A 21,810-nucleotide genomic window follows, 5' to 3' on the forward strand; every position below is an offset into this window, starting at 1 on the left:
TTGCATTTCACAGAAAGGAGGAATAGAAAGATTGCCACGTTATTGCAGCGGGTATCGAACAACGATGACGGGGTCCTAGAAAGCCAAACAAGCTCTGCCTCGGTCCTGGCAAACACGAGAGTGGTTGCGATAAAGCAAAGAGGAAAGCAGTTTCCTTGTGCATTTGCCAACCCAGCCCAGCAGGACTGCTACGCACAGGCCTAGCGTAATGTACGTGGGTAATCTCACTGGGCATCAAAGAGCTATTTCTGCACTCAAAGTTGACCGAACAGTCACGTTTTTAAGGCTACGCAGGCGTTTACAGGCCTGGATGAACAAAGCCTGTGTTCCTTTAGCACAGATAACTCCGCTTCGAGTCTCAGTCAACCAGTCACTAAAGGCAGACCCAGCAGAGAGCAGCACTAAGATGTCAAAATACACCAATATTAGAATGGTTAGTGTCGACTGTGACATCAGTGCAGCCATGGCATTTAACCCCTGCTTTCTGCTATAGGCAAAATAAGGAAAAAAAACCCCTTGCATATGGCCCTAGCCAGCACTGGAGGGCTTTTAAGGGAAAAGGTAGAGAAGTGTCAGGCTGGCAGGGCTTGGGTTTAGGCATGCAGATCATGTTTTGAAGCAACAGCTGGAGTCATAATCATTTCTAGCCCTACCACTTAGGATTTTCAGTGTGTCTCGGTGTATTTCTGTTACTCCAGCGTCTAAGCACATTTAAGAGGTTGTTTTCCACTATGCATGGTCAAAGTACCAACTTCTTTCAAAGCTACCAGTAGACAGCTCCCCTTCCCTGAGGCCTGCCTGGCTCCATTCTAAGCACAAATGCTTGAGGTTCAGCCTTTTTTGCTTATCTATATTAAGAAAATAATTGAGGGAGGGAATTTCTTTGAGTGATGTAGATGACAAAGCGAGAGGCACAAGTAATTTCAGTGGGAATAGTGACTGGTGGCAGCTGAAGATCTGGCTGCTTGTGTTTGCAGGGGTATATTGTTTATTTACCGTTTTGCTCCTTGTAGTTGGGTCAGCTGCAACTGCTGGGCATTCTTACAGCAGATGCACTGGCTTGGCAGAGCCCCAGTGCAAAAGGCAATCCTGCTAACAGTTGCATTTTTCCAGAGTCCCTGAAAGCAGTGGGTTGGAGCTGCAGCCGTACGGTAGTCGTCACGAGGGTTGGGTTGGGCTGGCTGTCGTGAAAGAGAAAGGACTGAAGTTTCTGCAGTGGTGAGGGAGCAGTGAAGCCACTGAAGGCAGAGGAAGAGGGGCAAAAGTGCAAAAAAAGAGCTGGAAAGTGAGCCTGGAACGAGCTAGCTGGCTTTTCCTGCTAGGTCTCTGACACTGAATTGCACATCGAGGCAGTGACTGATGGAAAAGCCAGATCGTCTTCTGCAGATTGGCGTTGTGTTTGCCTGGGATACTGCTGAACACACTGGGCTCTTTGCACGGCACCAAGGAAGGTGGCCAAGGCCGGCTCCACAGCAGGTCTTTCTGAGGAGCTGCCGAGCTCAAATCACTGGTATAACAGGGACCCGCAGGCTATGCCAGTGGGGCTACCCCTTCCCTGGGCCACCTGTAGGTCCTCATCTCCTCCACGGCTGGCAGTGCACCGTGGTTTGTTAATAGTGCGAAAGGTTTTCCCCAGCTATTTGGCATCCTGGAAAGGCACCACCCCTATGTCTGCCACGTCTCCTCATGGTTGTGCAAGTTTCAGAGCGCTCTGCTCCTGCGAAGCCACCATCATGTCGTTGCTTCCCGGTTCAAGTCCAAACTCAGTCACAGCCAGGGAACTGTGTCTCTGTGGGCAGTGCCGCGGTGGTATCTCCTACGCCCGTGGCACTGTTAGGCTGGGGAGGGGGTCTCAGGTCTGTGCTTCTCATTCTCCTCAGTGAGTCACGTTACACATCAGTAGAGTACTCCATTATGCTGGGGGAGAAAGGAAAAGAGCATCATGGAAGCGAACTATCCGAATCGGAGAGCAGTGGGGAATTGGAAAAGTATTCTGAGTGGAAACAGGGCCTTTTGCCAAAAATAAATGACAAAACAGTGATCTCCTATTTGTGGAAAATCCCTGTGTTAACAGGAAGTCAGAAGCAGCAGTGAACTATGGCAGCATGGTGTTTTATGAGCCTGGATTTCAGAGGTGGCAGCTGGGACCAGGTCGGCTGTGGAGAGGGGCAGGGTGAGCCCTCCTGCAAAGTGGTGCCCAGCCTGTAAAGGACAGCAGCACCAGGAAGGCCCAGCCTACAGCTCTGAACTACACTGGTTCTGTTTCCAGTTGTAATACGTCATTTTTTTTTGCCAGGGATTGAAAAGCTGTAAATGGAAAATCTGGACAAAATTGTTCCTTTTTTTCACTTGGAGCTTTTCTTTTCCCAAAAGAAAAGACAAAGCCAAACAGACCCTTCCTCTGGTGAGCTCTAATATCGAATCACCTCAGGTGGGACTCATTTCAGTGGCCTTGAGATGACTAAAAGCCAGGCACCTGAGCTAGCCAGTGAGGCTGTTGGTGGTGGAGAGAGATGGATCCTCATTTAAAGGTAATGCAGCTCATCCTAAATGAGTGTTTTACACTCTAGGACTCAAGGAATGCTAGAGACCTGTGCAACTTGTCCTTCTAATCTGGGCCCTTTTGTATGGCTCACAGGCAGCACGTAGCCTGCAGCCAAGGAGATCTGAAAGAGCAGCATGCGTGCATGTCAATGGGGGTGGCTGCTGTCTGAGGAGTGGGGGCTCCTGCTTCCTGGGCTGCCCTGATGTGCTGCCCGTGGGAGCACTGGCCTCCTTCATTGGTGGCTGCAAGGTGAGGCTTCTGCTCTCCAGCTTCAGTGGATGAAGGTAGCAAAGGCTGGGCTGAAAGCTAGAGGAGAAGTTACCAAGCTGTCTTGATCCAGGCTAGGGTGTCTTATCTCTTCCTAAGGTGGCTTTCAAAAGAGAGCAACAGTCTAGGAGGAGGAAGGGGGAGGAAGGAATGGGTGAAGGACATAAGGAAAACTGTGGTGATCGCTGCTCAGGTAGAAACACCAACACCGGCACGCAAAGATGGGGAGTCCTGGGATGTTCAAAGCAAAGAAGCACACTTGGGCCTCCTCCACCCCACTTAGAGAGCGTGAATTTGGGGACAGGATGAGGTGGGCTGCTCTTTGGTGCTTCACTGCCCCAACTCCAAGCACTGCATACCTCATCGATGAAAGAACCGCTTTTGTTTCTGTATGGCTGCAAAGAGAGGCCGTGACCAGCTCCCCACAGCAACCTCCTGTGGGGCTCAGCCTCAGTGGGGCCTGCTGAACTTGAATGGAGGTTGATGGAGCGGCTTTTGAGAGGGCATGAACTCACAGCCCTGCACTTCTGCCTCCCCATGGAGGGACCCCCGGGGCAGCAGTGGTGTTTGTCTGATCATGGGGCTTTGGAGTGAACTGATTTTTCCAGCCAGTCAGGTCTCCTGCTGGAGACAGTGCCGCCTCTGAGGACAGCAGCCCCTGGGACCTTCTCAGGTATCACCTACCTCAGTTCTTTCTGAAGGTTTTTGTGTTTTTCATCCAGAATATCATTCTTAACTGATTGGGGGACATCGGGGACATACCAGGCTGCAACTAGCTTGACGCACAGAGCCACGTGCTGCAAAAAGGAAACAGAGCCACCGTGGGCAGTGAGAGCTGTTGCCAGGAGATGCGAGCAGGGATTGCTGGCCCAGCCGCTCTTAGCCAAAGGCAGGAACTCCCCAGGCCTGTTAACGTGGCCCATGTAAGTGGCATGGACCCAGCCCATTTCCCAGTGCTGCTGTCCCCTCGTTTGTCCCAGCCTCCTCTTCTTCCTCCTCCCTCCTTTCCTCTGTCCACAAGCAGCTCCTGTAGCACTCACCTCAAAGAGGATGAGGAAGGCAAGCCGGGCTGCAAACACATGCCAAAACTGGACTGTGTAGCTGTAGTCATCAGTGTTCCTGTAATCTCGGTACCTGCAGCACAGCCTCGTCAGTGCCAGCCCAGCCTCCCCTCACACCAGGTATCACACCCTGCCTGAGCTCCCTGCAGCCAGGCTCCACGGGGGTTGGAGAGAAGCCCCGGTGCTGAGCTCCCTCTTAACAGAGGTGGCTTCCTCCACAGTCCCCTCCTTCCTCCAAGCCCTGCTCTGCAGCCTGGCTGCTCACCGTTTGCGGGCTGGATGCCACAGTGAGGGGCTGGGGTGGGGGATGCTACAGAGCAACAGCTCAGAGCTGCTCTTACCTGCACTCGCTGATCTCATGCCTAATCAAGTCTGGCAGCTTCATGTGTGGCTCATAGTCCTGGGTGCGGAAGATGGAGAGGCTGTAGTTGACGTAGCCTGTTAAGCAGCTGTGAGGGGAGAAACAGCATATCCGTGCACATCAGCCCAGTGGTGAGGTGAGGGCTCCTGGTTCTTTGCTACACTGGGAGTGTGTGGGATGCCCTAACTGAAAGCTATCGCTCTTTGATCTTTCTTAGGAGTGGAGAGAAAGGCCCCAGCCTGATTGCTACAAAGCCTGTCTTCCTGCAGCTTTTGTTTTTAAGATCGCCCTCGTGTGTGCGTTCTCAGGTCGCTGTTAGTATGGATGAGCGCAGACTGTAGCTTCCCTTTTTGGGGGAAGCCAGCACCCATCTGGGTCTCTCTCTCCCCTACCTAGCCTCTCATTTTCACATAACCTGGGAGGACCTAAAACCCCTGAGACTTTTATCCAGTTTGATTGAAATTGGCCAGTCAGAAGCTATTGGGGAAGAGGGTGAGGGCAGGAGAGAGCGTGGGCAGGCACCCAAGCAACAGCAGCTGAAAGTCCTTCCTGTAGCTCTCCAAAGTTGCACAGTGAGTCTGCTCTTTCCATTCAGGGGTACCAATCACCCACCGCAGCCTGCTCTCCCACAGTCCCACACTGGCCTCCGAGTGCCACAGCGATGAGGTGAACAGAAGGCTGGCTGGGGTGCTGAAGATGGTGACACCTGGAAAACTCTTCTCTGCTCTCCTTTCCCCCCACCCTGCCATGGGAGACTGCTCAGCAGCCTTGGACTCCTGCACCAGTGGCGCTGAGGCAGGCCAAGATGCTGCGGGCAGGGCTCCGGGTGGGAGCGAGCAGCTGATTGGTGGCACTCACTCGATGTTAGTGCTGTTTTCCATGCTGCAGGGGCCGTATGTGTACTTGTAGACCTGCATGGGAATGAAGTCGGATGTGATGGCGATCACCAGTCCATTGCCAATGACAGCCAAGATGCCGATGGCCTCCAGGACCTGCAGCCAGATTCCTGTGAGAGAAGAGCAGTCAGGGAGGCCCCCTGCCACCATCCCCGTGCCACTGCTCTAAGGCTACAAACCAAGCCCCAACTCAGGGACAGGTTTGTCATGGCCAAAGAGGACTGACTCAAGGAAGGAGAGCTTCCAGCTGCCCCTCAGCCTCTGCAGGGGCTGAAATAGCTTCTCCTTCTCCAGTCCATGGTTCTTCCTGTGCTCTGCTACCTCCATGGTCAAGTACTACCAGGCCCTGGCAAAGGAAGGCTCAAGAGCCCCACGCTGGGGAAGGGACTTAATGCCAGCATATTCTGTGGCAAGCAGCTGCACTGGTGGGGGAGAGTGCTCCTTGGGCCCCATCTCACCGATATCTTTGGCCTTTCTGGGCACTATGCGCCGGTACAACTGTATCATCTTGATGGCGTCCAGGCGGATCTCGAAGAGGTTGTTGATGAATGCCAGCAGTGGGGCGAGTGGAAAGGCAGCAACAAAAATGGTGGTGAAGCTGTACTGGATCACTGTGGAAGGAGAAAATGCCAGGTGCTGGCATGGAGCCAGAGCAGAGGGACATCCTGCAGTGGCCTGACTGCTGTCTGAATTTGTGTTTTGTGACTCTTTGGTGTGCCAGAGCTCTTGGAGTGGGGCTGGGCATGGATCTCCGTCCCAAAGCTCTCTCTTCCCTATACATGGGACTGGGGTGGTGCCAGGCCAGTTTTTTCACACCCTCCGTTCAACATGGGAGGATGTTCCCATACTGGCAGCCATGACAGCTTCCTCTCCCTCTCCCATGGCTGGTGGGACTAATGGGTAGGGACTGTTACCTGCACCACTCCTAGTCCTCTCCATCCCACAAGGCTCACGTGGAGCTCTAGGCCTTGCTGGCTCCCCTTGGCATGAGCAAAGGCTCCCCTCACACCTGCCCCCAGTATCAGGCTCCCTGTTATCAGGATCCCCCAGCCAAAGAAGGCACTCCTGTACCTGCAGCTGGTGCCCTCTGGGCAGCATCCAGTGTCCCTCCTCACTTGCCCCACATACCCATCTCCAAGAACTCGTCAAACAAGCTGAAGACGTTGACTTCATTGAGCTCATAGTTGCTCAGCCACAGCTTTTTGCAGGGGTCCTCGGCCTCCTCTTCCTCCCCCAACACCCTGTTTCTTTTCTTGGGGAGCTTCTGCCTCTTGCGTAGCTTGTAGGTTAGCCAGCTGCAAAAGGAAGGAGCATGTGGGTGGAGGGCCAGGGTGCTGGTTAAGCCATGCTGCCAGTCTCCCTCCCTCCTTTCCCCCCAGATCTGAGAGACACATGATTACTCTCCAATGTGAGCCACACAGGGCCACAGCTAGGGAGCAGCTGGTGGGTCATAACGTCATGGGAAGGCCCATCCAGCCTGGTGCAATGTCATAGGCAGGTCCTGAGAGCTGCCTGACACCTGGGGCATCCCTGTCCAGCAGATGCCTGGCCTTTGAATGGGTCTCCACTCTGATACCACTGTTGTACTCAGGCCGGTCAGCTGTATGAGTTGGTTTGAGCTGTACTACAGCAGCACGAGTAGCAATGGTGCTGCGTGCGGCGGTGGTGCTAGCAGGCTCCCTGGGGACATGGTATCATGCCTACTCTCTGGTGCAGTGCCTAATACTGGTTCTTCTTGGAACAGTTTGTTCTGCTGCCTGCAGAGGACAGAAGGGCTGAACTGCTAGCAGTGACAGCCCTTGAGACCTGAGACAGGGGAGAAAAGCAAACACTGGGTCCAAGGGCTGGGATTACTCCCTGTAAGAGCAGAGAAGCCATGCTGCATGCACAGGAGCACCCAGAGAGCACTCCATGGGCTGGAGGAACGCTTACGGGACCAGGTACTCCACGAAGTTGCTGATGGTCTGCTTGAGTGTCATGATGATGGCCATCTGGATGAAGAGGTCGGTGATGCAGCCGCTGGGGTGGCACTGCAAAGGGACAAGGGGAGAGGAGTGGCACACTGCAAGTGAACAGCCTGGCCTGAGGGGCTGTTTGGCAAAGGCAGGCTCTATAGGAGGGAGCTGAAGCTTGGCAGAGCCTTGCTGGGCAGTGGGGAAAGGCAGGGTAGGGGCCTGTGATGTGGAGTCAGAGAGCACTGTGGCAAGTCCCTCACCTCCTCCAGTCTCCACTTGCCAGCGATGCGCACGTAATTTCCTGGGTGGCCATTGATCCTGAGCAGAGAAGCAACAACAGTGATATCTGCTGAACCCCACTGTTGACCCCCTCTTTGGGTGAACGTCCAGCTGCAGAATGGTGGGCACCATCCTCTGACTACCAGCAGAGACAAGGAGCTTCCCCCACCTGCTGTGCCCTTAGGTAAAAGCTGTGGCCCTGCTGGTGTCCCACCAGTTCAGGCTGGTCAGAAAGGGGCTCCGGAGTGGTCATGCCCCCCCCCCCCCCACTTCTGCCAGCTGTCCTGGACATTGTGCCCTAGCTGCAAGGGTAGAGGGGCTGGGCTGTCCTGGCATGGAGAGCCTCCAAGGCTGGTGCTTCCTTTCCCTGGAGAGAGCCAGAGATGCGTGCCCTGACTCTGGTCTCCCCTCTGCCAGACGTCACTCACCGCCCCAGGAAGAAGGCAATGTAGATGAGTGAAGAGAAGTTTGTGAAGAACTGGAAGGTGAAGATCTTCACGGTGAAGTTGTTCTCACGCTGGGAGAAGGTCCGTGGTTTCTCTGGGGATAGGAGCAGAGCCCAGGGGCTTCATCACACAGCAGTGAGACCTTGGCCTGCTCCCCCCCTGGGGCCCCCATGGCAGCTCTCTGGAGGTTGGAAAGGTGTCTCTGCCTCCTGCAGAGCCCTCCCTGGCCCTTCACCTGAGCTCATCCTGCCAGGAGCCCTTTGAGGGGAGTGAGCCCAGCTCAGCAAAGAGCCACCTTAGAGCCAAGAGCTGGGGCAGGAGGAGACCCTCAGCTGGGAGAGAGACCATTTAGTCAGCTCTCCAGCAGCTGCAATAGCTTTGTACTTGCACTAGGGCTCAGCCCCGTAGGCTGGCTGCCCCTCTGAAGCATAAAGTGGCTGGGGAGCCAGGTGGCAGCACGTGAACCTCAAATGAGCTTGCAAGGTATACGTGCTGGACAGCTGCTGGCCTCCCAACAGGGACCTGCGTGGCAGGAGCTGCCTGGTAGATGTTTTGCAGGGGCGGAGGAAGGGAAGGGGCCAGAAATCTGGCTGCATTTGGGGACCAGGTGCTGCAGCCCCCAGGTACCGCTGGACAGCTCAGTGCCATGGAGTGTGGATGCAGGAAGGAGGCAGCCCCAGGTTTCCCTTACCCAGGTCACAGAGATAGAGGGCCACACGCCTGTTGACCTGCAGGAGAGAGGTGTAAAATGAGAGGGGAGGGTTGATGGCAGGAGAGCAAGGAGAAGGCCTGCTGTTCCCCCTGCATCGTGCTCCATACCTTGGTCATGATGACAATGGTGATGTAGTGTAGCACGGCCCCTGTCATCACTGCCACTGTGTCGGCCTGCTCCCGGATGAACTCAAAGGTGCTCTGGGTGAAGAGAGCCTTTGCCATCACCCGGTAAATGACCAGCGCATGGGCGATGCCGATCAGCACGGCAATCTGTGGAGAATGAGGGGAGTAAGGTGGCAAAAGGCTGTGCATGGTGGGCAAGTGCCCCCTTGTGCTGCGGCAGGGCAGTGAGGAGGACTGAGGACCACCAGCCCTTCAATCACCACGGCACTGTTCACCAGAGTTCATTTGGTCACGGCCTCAAATACAAGCCAGTGCTCTTTGGGAGAGCATCATCCCCATTAGAGGCTCATAGTGTGGACGTTTCCATCTGAACTACTTGTCTAGACTCTTTCCATTGTCCCACAGGGAGAAACAAGTGTCTAGGGGACATTTTGCCTCTTCCTACCCTCTGTACATCATGGTGCAGGCCCTGGCGTGCTGCTCTGGCCTTGATCCTCACTGCCCTCCACTGCAAGAGCAGAGTCTTTGGCCCAGATCCGTAAAGGGCTGTTGGCCTCTACCATCAGTTCAGCAGGGCATGAGGCACCCAGATCCTTGTGATGGGCATAGATCTGCTCTAACAACCCGGTTTCTACCTTTGCCCCAGCAATAGGGCGCCCTGCTCCGAGGCCCTTTTCCTGCAGCAGAGCAAGCAGGAAAGAAGGTAGCCTTACGTGTCCTTCGACCAGAACTTCCTATGGTCATCCCACAAGCACAGCCACACAAACCAACTCTCAGGGCATGGTCTGGGGTGATGCACCCAACTGGCAGGACATCTGAGTAAGGCATGTACCATGACCAGAACCAAGAGAAGTATGATGGTGCTGCGGAAGTAAGAGTGCTGGTACCGCTGGGGTTCGTGCAGGGGATTATTGATCAGCTCCATAGCCAGTTCCTCCTAAAAAAATGGGGAAGATACAATCCATCAGAGCCATGCCTAAGTAGTGGCAAGCCAAAGGGTGGTTGTGCCAATGGAGATACAGCACGAGCAGGGCCAGAGGAGGACAGGGTCCTTGATAAGTGTTTGGCTGGCAGAGGTGTCCCAGCAGGAACAGACTCTGGCAATGACAACTGGTGTATGGTTGCACGTACAGGTGCACTGCAAAGAGACCCAAGCACCTGAACTTCCTGGCAGGAGAGACAGCCACTTACGGGGCTACCCTGAGTGTTACATCAAGAAAGGCTCCCTGCCCCATGCCCTTCTCTTCTGAAAAGCCAACTGAGTCTGGGACACCATCTGGGAAGCAGTGCCCATCTCCCCATGGACTGATTGCTGCCTCTCTCCTCTGCGAAAGCCATTAACCCCTCATCATTTTGTCAACTGGCCATCCAGCAGATACCTCTCAGGTCTGAATTAATGAAAAATGTAACTGACATTTTTCCATGCAGGGGCTGCTACCCCCTTTGGGAAGTAGCTTGCAGGGATGAGCTCCCAAGGCAGGGCAAGGCAAGGCAAGCCAAGCTAACCCACAATGGCATGGCTGGTCCTGATTAAGTTCAAGCCCTTGTGCAGGTGGAGAGGTGACTAGCAATGGCAAGAGGTGACTAGCATCTGCTCCACTCTCTGGAGGGGTCTGGTCTGTCTCTCCCAAGACTGTCAAGGGAGCCAGGGGCTGACTTTGCCCCTTGTTTATGGGCATCCATTAGATGTCCACATCCAGAGAGATGGGCAGGGGGTGCCTGTGCTGTGTCTCTTCTGTAGGTCCTGCCCTGAAAGAGAAAAGCACTAAGCAGGAAAGATGACATCCTCACCTCATCGTCATCCCACCTGTACAGGTCCCAGGTGTTGACCACGGTGGCCCTCTGTCTCTTCCACAGCTCCAGGAACACAGTGGCTGCAGATGGAAGAAGGGAGTGCTATAATGCTCAGAGTTAGCTCCAGAAAACAAGTTGCCCCTCCATCCCACAAAGTGGGTCAGACAGCCACGTTACCGTCCAACCTGAGGGCAAATGAACCTGGACCACCCTTGGCCCGTGAAGGAGAGGCTGCTGACAGCTCTTAACTGCTGCAGCAACTCAGGGTGTGGATCCCAAGTGGGGCTGGCTGGACATACAGACGCAAGGGCTGGTTTTCTCGATAGTGCAGGCTGGGATAGCACACGCTCACCAGCACTCTGGGGCAGCCACCTCTGCATCTCAGTGACCAGGAAAATACCCAAGATGGGCAGCAACCAGCGCTCAGCCTGGTGTGGGGAGAGGGATGGAGATACATGGGTGAGTTTATACTGGGACTCAAGCCACCCCTAGCGACTGTAGAGGCTTGGCATAAACTGGAGTAAGCACCAGGCCTGTTCTGCTGTGGTGGGTGTGACTACATGGAACCAGCCAGCCAGATTATTCTGGATTAGTGAAAAATATGCCTTTACAGTGGAATACTTTAGCACTGCACCCCAGTATGGCTATGTCTCTGTGGATCCATTTGCAGCCACACCTTCTGTTATTCTGGATTAACCTTCCTGAGTTTATCCCCATGTAAACAGGCCCATAGCAACACCCAAGACCATGCCCATGACCTGCTTGGACCGCAGCCTCGCAGGTGAAATGCCCAGCCCAAATGCTCATTAGTTATAGTCACAGTAGTGTTTGCAACTGAAAGGACTGCAATAAAGCCAAGCGAGATATGTAGCTAATATGGTGATGGGGTCATATCAGATCAGTGGTCTGTTGTGCTTATTCCACAGGAGCTAAGAGATCATTCAGCAATTGGGAAAGGGTTAATAAGGGATCTGGTGATCCCTCCTTCCCTCAGCTGGAATCACTTATAGGCAGTTGCTAGAAAAGGCTTAAAAAGCCCCTGAGTAGAGAATGGCCCTCTGGGCTTTGAAGTGTGTGTTGGAGGTTGCAGTCTGCTAGAAGATAGCGAGTCTGTCACCCCTGGCTGAAGGTGCTGGGGTAGTAGAGGCCTGGTAAAGTGCCATGACTGAGCTCTGGGGGGGATACTCAGGGCTAGCTTTGAACCTCTTGCCCAAAGGACTCCCCTCTTTCTCCTGCTATTGCTCCTTGTCTGCTCTGCTGCACCCTTCCTTCTCATGTAGTGAGCTGCGCAGCTCTGCTGGGCTGTGGGAAGTGGTCAGTCCCAGGTGAGCCATGTTGGTGCCCTGCTCTTGTCCACCTGCTCTTCCCCTGTGCCATAGTGGGCTCTTCCCTTTTCCAAGCTCTGTTTACTTGCTACTGAGATGTTGATACCTACCCCAGATTGCCATGATCATGGCAAGAAAAACTGTCCCCTCGTTGTCAATCATGTGAGTGACCTGGAGAAGAGGAGATCAAGGAAGAAGGTGACTTGGGGGCAGCTGGGTGTTGGGGCTGTGGCATCCTGAGATCTGGGGAGAAAGCTCTGTGCTCATACAGTCCATGGACAAACAGGTCTTTTTGCCAACCCAGTCCCATAGAGACAGGTAAAGAGGTTGTAGGAGGGGCAAAATGCAAGAAGGTGGTGGGCACTGGAGACTTGTTAGACCGTGGTAAACTTTCCATTGTCCTGGTGGTGATGGAGGCCTCATATGGCTATACCTCCTCCTTATTACAGAGGTTAGTGGAGATTTTCTGCATAGTGTAGCCAGCTTTCACAGGTGGCTTTTGTTTCTAGTGGTGTGAGCACAGCACAAGCTGGAAGCATTTCCCTGTCCTTTGTCCTGAGCCTGTCTCAAGAAGGGAGCTACCTACCTTGGCATAGGTGCAGGTGTCGGAGAGCTGCCAGAATGGGCACTTCTGATCACAGAGCGGGCACATGATGGTTGTACTGGCTTCACATATCTCCTTGCTAGGGATGAGGGGAAAACAGAAAGCGAAGGAGAATAACAGTGGCTTGACTTCCACTCAAAGCTGCATGCATAATGAAGGATTGTGAGTGGGATGCATACTTCGCATCTCCAACTGCCTTACCTCACCTGGTTGGAGCCGAAAACTGTAATCCCAATCACAAAGGCCAGCACTCCGACCAGTGCAGCGATTCCCAGCAGGTTGGTGTACCAACCCAGCCAGGCAAAGTACAGGGCCACCTTCTCACCAAAATAACCCCTGGAAGGAAAAGCTGGAGGTGAGATGTACTTCAGAGCTGGTGGAGGAGTCCATGCTGCTAGATGTCACTAGAAAACATTCTCAAGGGTCATTCTTCCACCCCTTAAAGGACATCAGGTCCAGGAGGGGAGGGGATCTCTGTATGTCTGGGGATTTGGTCAGGATTTGGAGACTCAGCCCAAATGAGTAGAGAGGAGCTGGAAAGAACATGAGTGGGCAGCAGGTCCCAGGGGATTGCAGCAGCAGCAGCAGCACATGCAAGGTAATGCCTAAGGGGAAATAGATGGGTCTCCTTGCATGTGGGCTCTAAGTGACTGCGTGAGGATGCAGCAAAGAGCATTGTGGACATCACTGCAGGGCAGCACAGCAAAGGCCTGCTCAGAGCACAGCTCCAGCTGAGAGGTGAACGCAGAGTCGAAAACAATGTGAGGCTGTCGTGGCTGTAGAGTTGGCTTGGTCTGTTGTGCCTGGTATGGGGCATGCTGTCGCATGGGGATTTGGAGAGGCCCATGAGAAGGCTACTCTTGCTCTCAACCAACCTAGTGGTTGAAGCAAACTAAAGGGATGAGTGGTTTTTGTTTGTTTTTTGCCTTGGTTAATATGCAGTACTTAAAGGGTAGGCCTTCCTCTGAACTTGTTGCCCTGGGCTGTTGCAGAGAGAGCTGCTCTCATGCAATGTCCACCTCCACATGATGCAGGCGCGCTCCCAGAAGTGCTGCTTTTGCCCTTCCAATGAAGGGAGCCCAGAGGGAGTAACTCAAGGGGAGAAGCAATCAGATTAATCATATCCTGGGCAAGAGGGGGTGAGAATGGTTGAGAGACCAAGCTGCAGTCAGTGTCTACAGAACAATTTTAAAAACGCAGGGCTAGAAGGAAGATTGGGGGCTGTGGGGTATAGTGTGTCTCAAAGCTCTCACCAGACTGACTTCCTTTCTGGTTTCATCTGTCTCCTGCAATTCTTTCACACTTTATTCTCTACAATAGCAGCATCTCAGTTTTTCTGGGGTGTGGAAGAGGTTTGGAGGTATAGATAAGATGTGACTCTAGTTACTGACTGACGTACCTGCCTCCCCTCCTATATTCCAGAGGAAATCACTTTTGACTGGTGGTCAAAAGTGGTGATTGACTCCCTGACCCGTGTAAGAAATTTCATACTTGACCACTTAATCCCTCCTTGATACAATGGGTCATGATGCATGCTCCATAGAAACAATGATTTATCTGACCCTGCCCACTGAGGAGGCATCAAGACTCCCTACAGCCCCTGCTAGTCATCTTAAACTATAAGAAACATTTAAGGAAGGGGAATACAACATCTCCATTCTAGTATTCCATCTCCCTAACAGACCCCATTGAAAATGCTACGAAATAGCATATTTTTCTTCCCCTCCTCTCACTGGCCTTGGAGAATTAATCAGTGCTCAGTGTGCTGGTGTCCCCTGGTGATGCATCGCCTCTGGTGTGCCACTGTTGATTTTTTGTTTGTTTTGTTTTGTTTGGGGGGGGTGAGGGGTGAGGGGTCTTGTGCCATGATGATTGCTAGAAGTTCAGAGACTTCTGCCCAAGCTTTACACGGGGTGATTGTTTTCAGCACTGCTAGTTTGAAATTTTCTCAGTTACTCTAAATATTTGACCTGTCCTGCCTATATTCTGGTTTGCATTTCTGCCTTGTCACAAGTTACAGTGGTCACAACTGATCTGCTTTGTGAAGACAAAATCTGCAGAAATGCTATTTTTTTTGGCCTTTCTGTATCACACTTTTCCCCCCCCCTCTTCCCTTTAGAAATAAGAGCTGTGCTAGTCTGAGTTCTAATATAGGTAGGACATCCCCTTGTTGCCTTTAATGTCCCAAGTTCGGCCTCAGGCCAGATATGCTGCACTGATGCTCTCAAACACAGGAATAGAGGGAGTGGGTGGTTTAAAATGAAACAGGCCAATTAAAAAGAGTGCAGATGTGGGGGTTGTTTCATACTGCAAAATTAGCAGATGGAGCTTGGTGCCACAGGATACCCCTTAGGCTAAGAATTTAACAGGCTTCAGAAGAAGTCCAATATGTGTGAGATGAGCCAGGTTCAAGCTAATGATTTAAAAGAATGCCCAGGAGTCTGGGAAGGGATATAAACCTCTCTGGGTTTCAGGTGGTGGCTTACTGGGACCTCTTGGCTAGATGGGTCAGCTGTGCCTCTCTGCCTGCATTACCTGATCTTCTCAATTGGCTGTTTACAAAATATATATCTCCATTGAGCCCATTTCTGCTTTAGGAATAAGTTTTTCTCTTCTTCCTGGAGAGCAGAGAAGTCGGTCAGACACAGGAACAACAGGGCAATCTTAATCCCCAGCCCAGATCCCCAGGCTGCCATCAGGAGACTGGTCATGCCCTTCATCCACGCACATGCTCACTCAGCCTCAGTTAACCAAAGGTCTCCCCAACCCAGCCTTGTTCCTCTGCCTCTCGTGGCTTTTTCTCTCAGGCACCTGCATGCTCGCCCTCACCTTGTGCAGTGGAAATGCTGCCTCAAAGACGTTCTTTTTCATCAGGTCATGCAGCTTCTCTGATAGCAGAGCAGAACAGGGAAGGTTAGTGAGATGAAGCTTTGGTCTCTCCCCTGCATGCTCCCTGCCAGGCAGAATGGTCCCAAACCTTTTCTGAAGCCTTTGGGGAAAAATGCCTGGGAAAGGCTGAGCTATTCAAAAGGGATCAGTGATAATCCTTCTGGTTGTGTTACTCTGCTGGGCCGCCGCAGGCTGCGTTGGGCCTGGCTCTGGGAGCAAGCCAGATAGGCAGGCCCTTAGGGACAGCTAGAGAGCCAGCACCCTGCGCCTATCCTGCTGATGCCTGAGTCCTGGGGTGCCAGTGAGGGGCAAGTTGTTCTGGGGGCACAGGACAGTGGTGGTGGGCAGCTGGGATCAGGGATTTGGAGATGGGGAATAGCAGGCTGTTCTTGACTACTGAGTCCAAATCTCCCAGCCTCCAGACACAGCAGCAAATCCACCTCTCAGGGCTGAACCCCAGATGCCAATTCAAGCTGTGCATTGCACCAGGGATAAGGGGGATGTACTGGCCCACTATCCACATTCCCTTACCGAGGTCAGAAGTCGCTGTGTTCTGCAGGATGAAGTTCACAATCCGTATCCTGAGCAAGGAGAAACTGGGGTTAAAGGCTGTTCTGGGGATGCAGACTGGCTTTCTGGCCCTGAAAAGCAGGGCAGCAGGAAGGAAGGGAGAAGAGGTACACCAAAATCCAAAGGCAGAAGGGGGAAAGAAAGGGTGACTTGGCTGTGGACAGTGAGGAGCTGGCAACTTAGCACCAACTTGCAGTGGTAGGTGACTTTCTGTGGAATGGGAATTCCTGGGATGCCTGGAAATGGGAAGCCTGGCAAAACCCTGAGCTGAACTGGAAAAATCAGTGCTAGCGCTGAGGAACAGGACTGCAAGGCGCAGGTAGCCAGTAGCTCAGCTCAGTACCCACCTGGTGGTCACTGGTACATCATTATGGGCATTGGGGCTTTGCGACCTGCCGTCTGTGTTCCCCAGGAGCCATTTGTATTTCCGGAAGATCCATTTTGGGGCACGGACCCCATAAAACAGCTTCCTTTCCTCAATTTTCTAGGGGATGGAAGAGAAGGACTGTTAGAGCAATGCTGTCTGAGCCAAAGGCCTCGTCAAAGGGACTCGCACTGGGAGGGCAGGGGTCTGGATGAAAGCGAGAACAAAAGGCTGCAGAGCTCCATTTTCCCAGGAAAGTAGAGACGTGAAGGTCCTTCAGCTGCTTGTTGCCTCTCATCTTCCACTGTGGCCTGGTCCCTGATGCTGGGGAAAGCCTGTGGCCTGATTTCCAAACCTTCCTTTTCTCGGCAGTGGTAGGGGAAGGATTGTTGTGACCTTAGCGTACCCAAAGACTGAGCTGCCTGGATGCTGCCTGTCAGGCCAAAACAGGCTCAGGTGTCCTGGCTGCATGTTGTTACTGGGGATGGGGATTTGTTTTGAAACAACCCCACGATGGGCCAGAATCAAGAGGGCATCACAAGGCACAAAGTGGCAAAAGGGCTGTGCGAGTTCTGGGGCTGGTGTCTCCCCCACTCAAGTGCCTGGTGTGTTTTGCAGCACTGGTGGGGAGGGAGACTGGCTGGTTGGTTCAGGCCTCTCCCAGCTCCTGGGATGCAGGAGCCTGAACCATGCTCAGATCTCAAGTACTACAAGATATCCCAGTATCCGCTGCCTTTCCCTCCTATGGCCCCTCACCTTGATGGTGAACCCCTTCTTGCTCAGCTCATCCAGGAACTTCTTCCTCTTGATCTCCTTCCCACTGCCCGTTTGATGGATGTCACTCACGAGGACGAAATCCCACTCCTGTTCATCCTGCCCACAGAAAACCCCAGGGAATTAACAGAGGGTAGATTTCCTCCAGCCTTGCAGATTTGGGGGGGAGGGGGTGGGTTGACTTCTGTCCCACCCATGTTAGAGGGTCCCCAGGGACTGAAAGTGAGCAGGAGAGTGGGGAAGGGGAAACTGAGTCAGCCCCTGGCTGTGACATCCTCCCTTTCCCCCTTTTGGAGCTGTGCTGAACCCTCTGTGAGTGCAGAGGGAGCAAAGCTTACCGGGGCAGATGGGTCCAAATCATCAGGAAACTCTCCCAAGTGAGTCAACAGAATTTCATCCTGTGGAAGAGAAAACCAGGGGAGGCTTCAGCATGATTCCTGGGAGATCCCATGTCTGGACTTGGAGCAAACCTGTCCCTGCAAACATCTAGAAGGCATTGCGACCACCTGGATCAGAGCCTTACCCCACTGCTGGAGCAACGGGACCAAAGTGCTCTGCTCTGGCTGCTAAAAGCAGGTGAGAAATGTTTTGTTTGTTTGTTTTTTAATGGGGCACAGAAACCTGTCTCTAATAGTACAGACAAACATTTTGCACTGCTGTCTGCTGACCCAGCACTGTAGTGGTCTGCAGAGGCTCTGTGAGACTGTCTGAGCTTTGCAGCTCGGGGGATTTGGCAGTAGCAGAAGAAAGGCATCCCGAAAGAGAGCATGGGCAGGATGTACTTGGGCATCCCCTAGCCTGGCTGACCTAGGGGCAGATGGAGGTGTGTGGCTAGGCTGGATAGACACAGCAAAGAGTGGTTTTTGCCTGTCAGCCAAGCAACGAGATCAAATAAAACTGCTGGGGAAGAGCAGGGTACATCCCAGTGCCAGTCTGGTTTCCTTCTGGTTTATCTGAAGAAGAGGGAATCAATGGTCCCAAAATAAAGGCAGGTGGGACAGCAGGTTACTCTGCAGGACAGAAAGACCTTCCAGTGATGTCCAGATCCTAGGAGCCTGTGCTCAGTTCTGCTAGTCCTATTATTGCTAGTGCCTCACTGCCAGACCCTGCAACTCCTTTGCCTCCAAAAGGCAGAGGGAAGAGTGATTCACATCTGTCACGGTGGTGGGGCCATGTTTGGGAGGAGATGAATTAATGAACATTGCAAAGGATTTTTGGAATGAATGTTCGTGGTGTGGCCCCACAAACAGTTATGCTGCTGTTCCCAGGGGCATGATGACACAGCACAGAAGCAGGAGGGAGCTGCCAGGGGATGGGAATATCATCAGGCAGTATTGACACCCAAGTCTGTGTCCCGAAAGACCAGCCAGACAAACAAGTTTATCCAGCTGTTGTCTCCAGAACTGAGCCATGATGGTGCAACCAAGCTGTGCTGTAAGATCTGGATCCCAAGTTCTCACTTAAGAATTAGGCTGTGGGAGCAGAGTAGACCAGGATGAGGAAAGGATTGAAACGCTTTGCCAAAACCTCTCTCACATGGAGCCAGGGTCCAGAGTTCACCCAAAGCGAAAGGGCTGTGTGAAAACTGATCAATGGAAAGCCAAACTGAGAAGGCAGCCAAAGGTTAAAACCGTTCCAGAAAGGCGTTTCTTCTATGGACAAAGGAGAGTGGGCCATCTTGCTGCTTGCTGATGCTTTTTATTTGGCAAGTCTTGCTGAGTGAGGCTGCGAGGCTTGAGAAGCAGGACTTCCACTCCAGAGGTGCTGTTAGAGTAGGGACCAGCGCTGCCTGCTGCCAGACCTAGTTCAAGCCACAGAGGGCGTTTCTGGTGCTCTCTGCTCCATCACAGCCCTGAGCCGCTTTTGAGGTGGGAGAATTGGGTTTTTGCTGTCAGCTCCCCCTCTTGCCTTGGTTTTCCCCATGTTGCTCCCGCTCTTCCAGGTGGGTAAGCACTTAGCTGGAGCAGCAACTCTCCTTGCCCTCAGCCGAGAGCCCATGTCCAGGCATATGGGGAGGGAGTAGGAGCCCTCGCTCTGTGGCTCTGCCCCATCTGCTGATGCTGGCACAGATCCAGGCTGGCACCACCTCTCTGCAGGTCGCGTTATCTCATTCCTGCCTAGCTGGTTTCTCTCAGCCTGTGTGCACACCAGCCTCATCCTGCAAAGATTGCCTACTGGGGCTCCCGGCGTTTCAGCTCTGCCAGCGACCACTGTGAGGTGGAGAAGGGAGTGGTACCTTCTTTTTGGTGAGGGTAAGGGGGGAAAAGGTGCAGCCACTAGGTTTTTGAGGTGTTCTCAGATGCCAACACCTCTGCACCACTGTCCTGCTGCTGTTAACCACAGCTGAGAGCGGGAAGAGGTGAACAGATGTGCTAGCACCGCAACTTCAGTTTCCAGGTCACCCCCAGCCCCACATCTGTAGGCCGGGTACCCTGCTTGGGAGGCAAGGTATCCTGACGAGCTCAGCTCTTTCCTGGGAGAGATGCTGGTAGGATTATAAAGGTAGGCTTATAAATGGGCCGCATCCAGCCCTGGGGCTTGGTCTATGTAGCCAGGCTGAGGGGGCTGGAGGCATCTGGAGTAACAGGGCCTGACCCCCAGCGGCAGGGCTGTTCCCCTGCCCCACGGTGTTGCGCAGTGTCTAACATTTGTGATCTACCTGTGCTGGGGAGTAAGGAAGAGCTATCTTTAGGTACTGGGCTAATGCCGCAGTACCACATGGTGCTGGGTGTTAGCACACCCCCCAAGTACAGTAGCTGCTTTGCTCTTAAAAGCTACTCTGCAAGCTGCTTTTAAGGAGAAAAGCCGCTACTGTGCCTTCTTTTTCTTCCAAGGTTTGGATGAGAGTGAGGAGACCCCTGCCACAACAGGCACAAACCCCTTCCTTGTCTCCCTTCTCTCTCCATGCTATCTCCTCAATAGTTGCACTCACCTTCCCCTTCTTATTTTGGTTTCTCTAGTACTATTGTAATATATATATGTAATATGTCTCAGTGTCACCATGCAGCACAGCATTGGGATATGCCTTTTTTTCTTTTTTTTTCCTGGTTCATCCATAATTATGTGCAATTCGACAGCTCTCCCTGTTCATACCCCCACCAGCTCTGACGTGCAGCTGTACGGGGAAGCTGCTCCAGACCGCTGACAGTGGTACTGGCCCCTGTGCCCGTCTCTACCCCTGCCTCGGGGACTTATTTAGGTCGCCAGCGCACAGTGCTCTAGGCAATAAGGATGTCATGATACCTGGATCTTTAGCAGCTCGGCAGGCTTTTCGCTATGTTCCCATAGCAACACAATTTACTGCGTGGTACCCCCTCTGCAGGCAGAGTGAATCTGCATATGAGGGAGCAGGCTGAAAACCGGGAAGCAAGGATGAACTTGCGAAATATTTGCGGTTTGTTGCAATTCCCAGTACCCCTTCTCTGGAGCAATAACGGATAAAAAATATCTTGAGCTCCAGAGGGGGAATCTTCAAACATATGATGACTAAAGTGTCAGTTCAGCAGGCTTAAGGCATTATGGTGGCTACTATAATGCACACGAGCTGGGCTAAGCAAGAGGCAAAGGCGGCTTTAAGCCCTGGCCCCTGGGACTGTTGTGCAGCAGCCCAGCCTGCTCTTTGGGCCGGAGGTAGCTTGTGCTAAAGGGACAGGGACATCTGGTCACTAGTAGTCCTACACCTGCTTTCCGGCCTGGGCGACTAGGGCCACTATCCCCCAGCCCTCGGGCAGCATGAGGCAGCTGGATAGGTGCTTTGTGCAGGCAAAGCAGCCTTGGCCCTGAAGGGGTTGTAAAAAATGTGAACTCTAATCCTTGCTATCGAGGAGGAAGGTGCCAGTTTAGCTCTTTCCTGACCCACATTTGGAGCAGGGTTGGAGCCATGTCGTGTGAAGGTGTAACAGAAGTAACCTGCACAATGAGAAGCTCTAATTTTAATGTAGGAAGGGTTTACGTGCCCTAAAGAGCACCTTGCTTCTCTCTAGCTGTGGGTCTTGCCTCTTTGAAAGACCGTAATACCTACTTTTGGGCTCCTGCCCGTAGTGTAGTCATCTGTTATTTTTTAGGCTAAGGACCTGGCTAGGATTAGGTATCCTTGTTTTCCTTTCTAACCACAGATTGGTGAAGGTTTGGGTGGTTCCTGTCACCCACACTGAGAAGATCAAATCACTATCTCGGGGATGTTTCCTACAAATGCTTCCTGTACCCTCCTCCCCTCCCCTAAAGCGCTTCCACCTTACGTCATAGTTTCCTAAGAAATGTGATCATCTTTAACTGAGAAGACACCTATACAATTACCATCTGTCCCAATCTTAGGGAGTTTGCAAGGCTTTTTGAATAAAAAAAATTGAATGTTTTTCTTTTCTTCCAAGCTACAGAAACAAAGCTTCATAACTCCCCCTCTTCCCTTGTTTTATTTCATGGACTCTTGAAACATCCAAGGATGTCAACTCTGCTGTTAAGGCAGTGCCTTTTCCTGAATTTAAATGAGCTCAAGATCTGGCCTCAGTCTTCCCCCTTGAAACTAGAGAGGGGGGAAAAAAATCCTTCTCTGATTTACGCTCTGGCAATTCTAAACTCTGGCATCAACATCTGGGGCCATGGATGACCTTCTGGGATGGTGTGGGGAGCTTGGCTCTGCCTCGTTCCCAGGATGCAGGTCCTACAAGCAAGCACAGCACACTGCTTTCCTTGTGGCACGTTCGTAGTAAGAATGAGATTGCTTGCTGGGAGGAGGAACTGAGGGGTTTTTTTGCTACATTTTGAACACCGGAGTACCTAAGGGGCTCCCTGCACCTGTGCGGTAGAGCACAGCACACCATGTTTCTAAGCTACAGGTGGTTCA

At 52.7% G+C, this 21,810-nt stretch overlaps 1 protein-coding gene across 1 annotated transcript; it reads right to left on the reverse strand.

Annotated features, from left to right (window-relative positions):
* Window positions 1-606: 606 nt before the first annotated feature.
* On the reverse strand, window positions 607-21,210 carry ANO9 (anoctamin 9). The gene is made up of 24 exons (XM_067295330.1): window positions 21,206-21,210; window positions 17,306-17,390; window positions 16,950-17,066; window positions 16,177-16,313; window positions 15,791-15,840; window positions 15,200-15,258; window positions 14,906-14,988; window positions 12,572-12,706; window positions 12,353-12,449; window positions 11,877-11,937; window positions 10,439-10,521; window positions 9,480-9,584; window positions 8,630-8,794; window positions 8,502-8,538; window positions 7,793-7,904; window positions 7,346-7,403; window positions 7,063-7,160; window positions 6,259-6,425; window positions 5,589-5,741; window positions 5,093-5,240; window positions 4,215-4,322; window positions 3,853-3,946; window positions 3,497-3,609; window positions 607-1,917 (listed from the first exon to the last, which is right to left on the reverse strand). The coding sequence occupies exons 1-24, from the start codon at window positions 21,208-21,210 to the stop codon at window positions 1,890-1,892; spliced, it is 2,298 nt and encodes a 765-aa protein (XP_067151431.1). The 3' UTR covers window positions 607-1,889.
* Window positions 21,211-21,810: the final 600 nt, after the last annotated feature.

This window comes from Apteryx mantelli, chromosome 4 (genome assembly GCF_036417845.1).
Source record: "Apteryx mantelli isolate bAptMan1 chromosome 4, bAptMan1.hap1, whole genome shotgun sequence".
In the NCBI taxonomy this organism is placed as follows: domain Eukaryota; kingdom Metazoa; phylum Chordata; class Aves; order Apterygiformes; family Apterygidae; genus Apteryx; species Apteryx mantelli.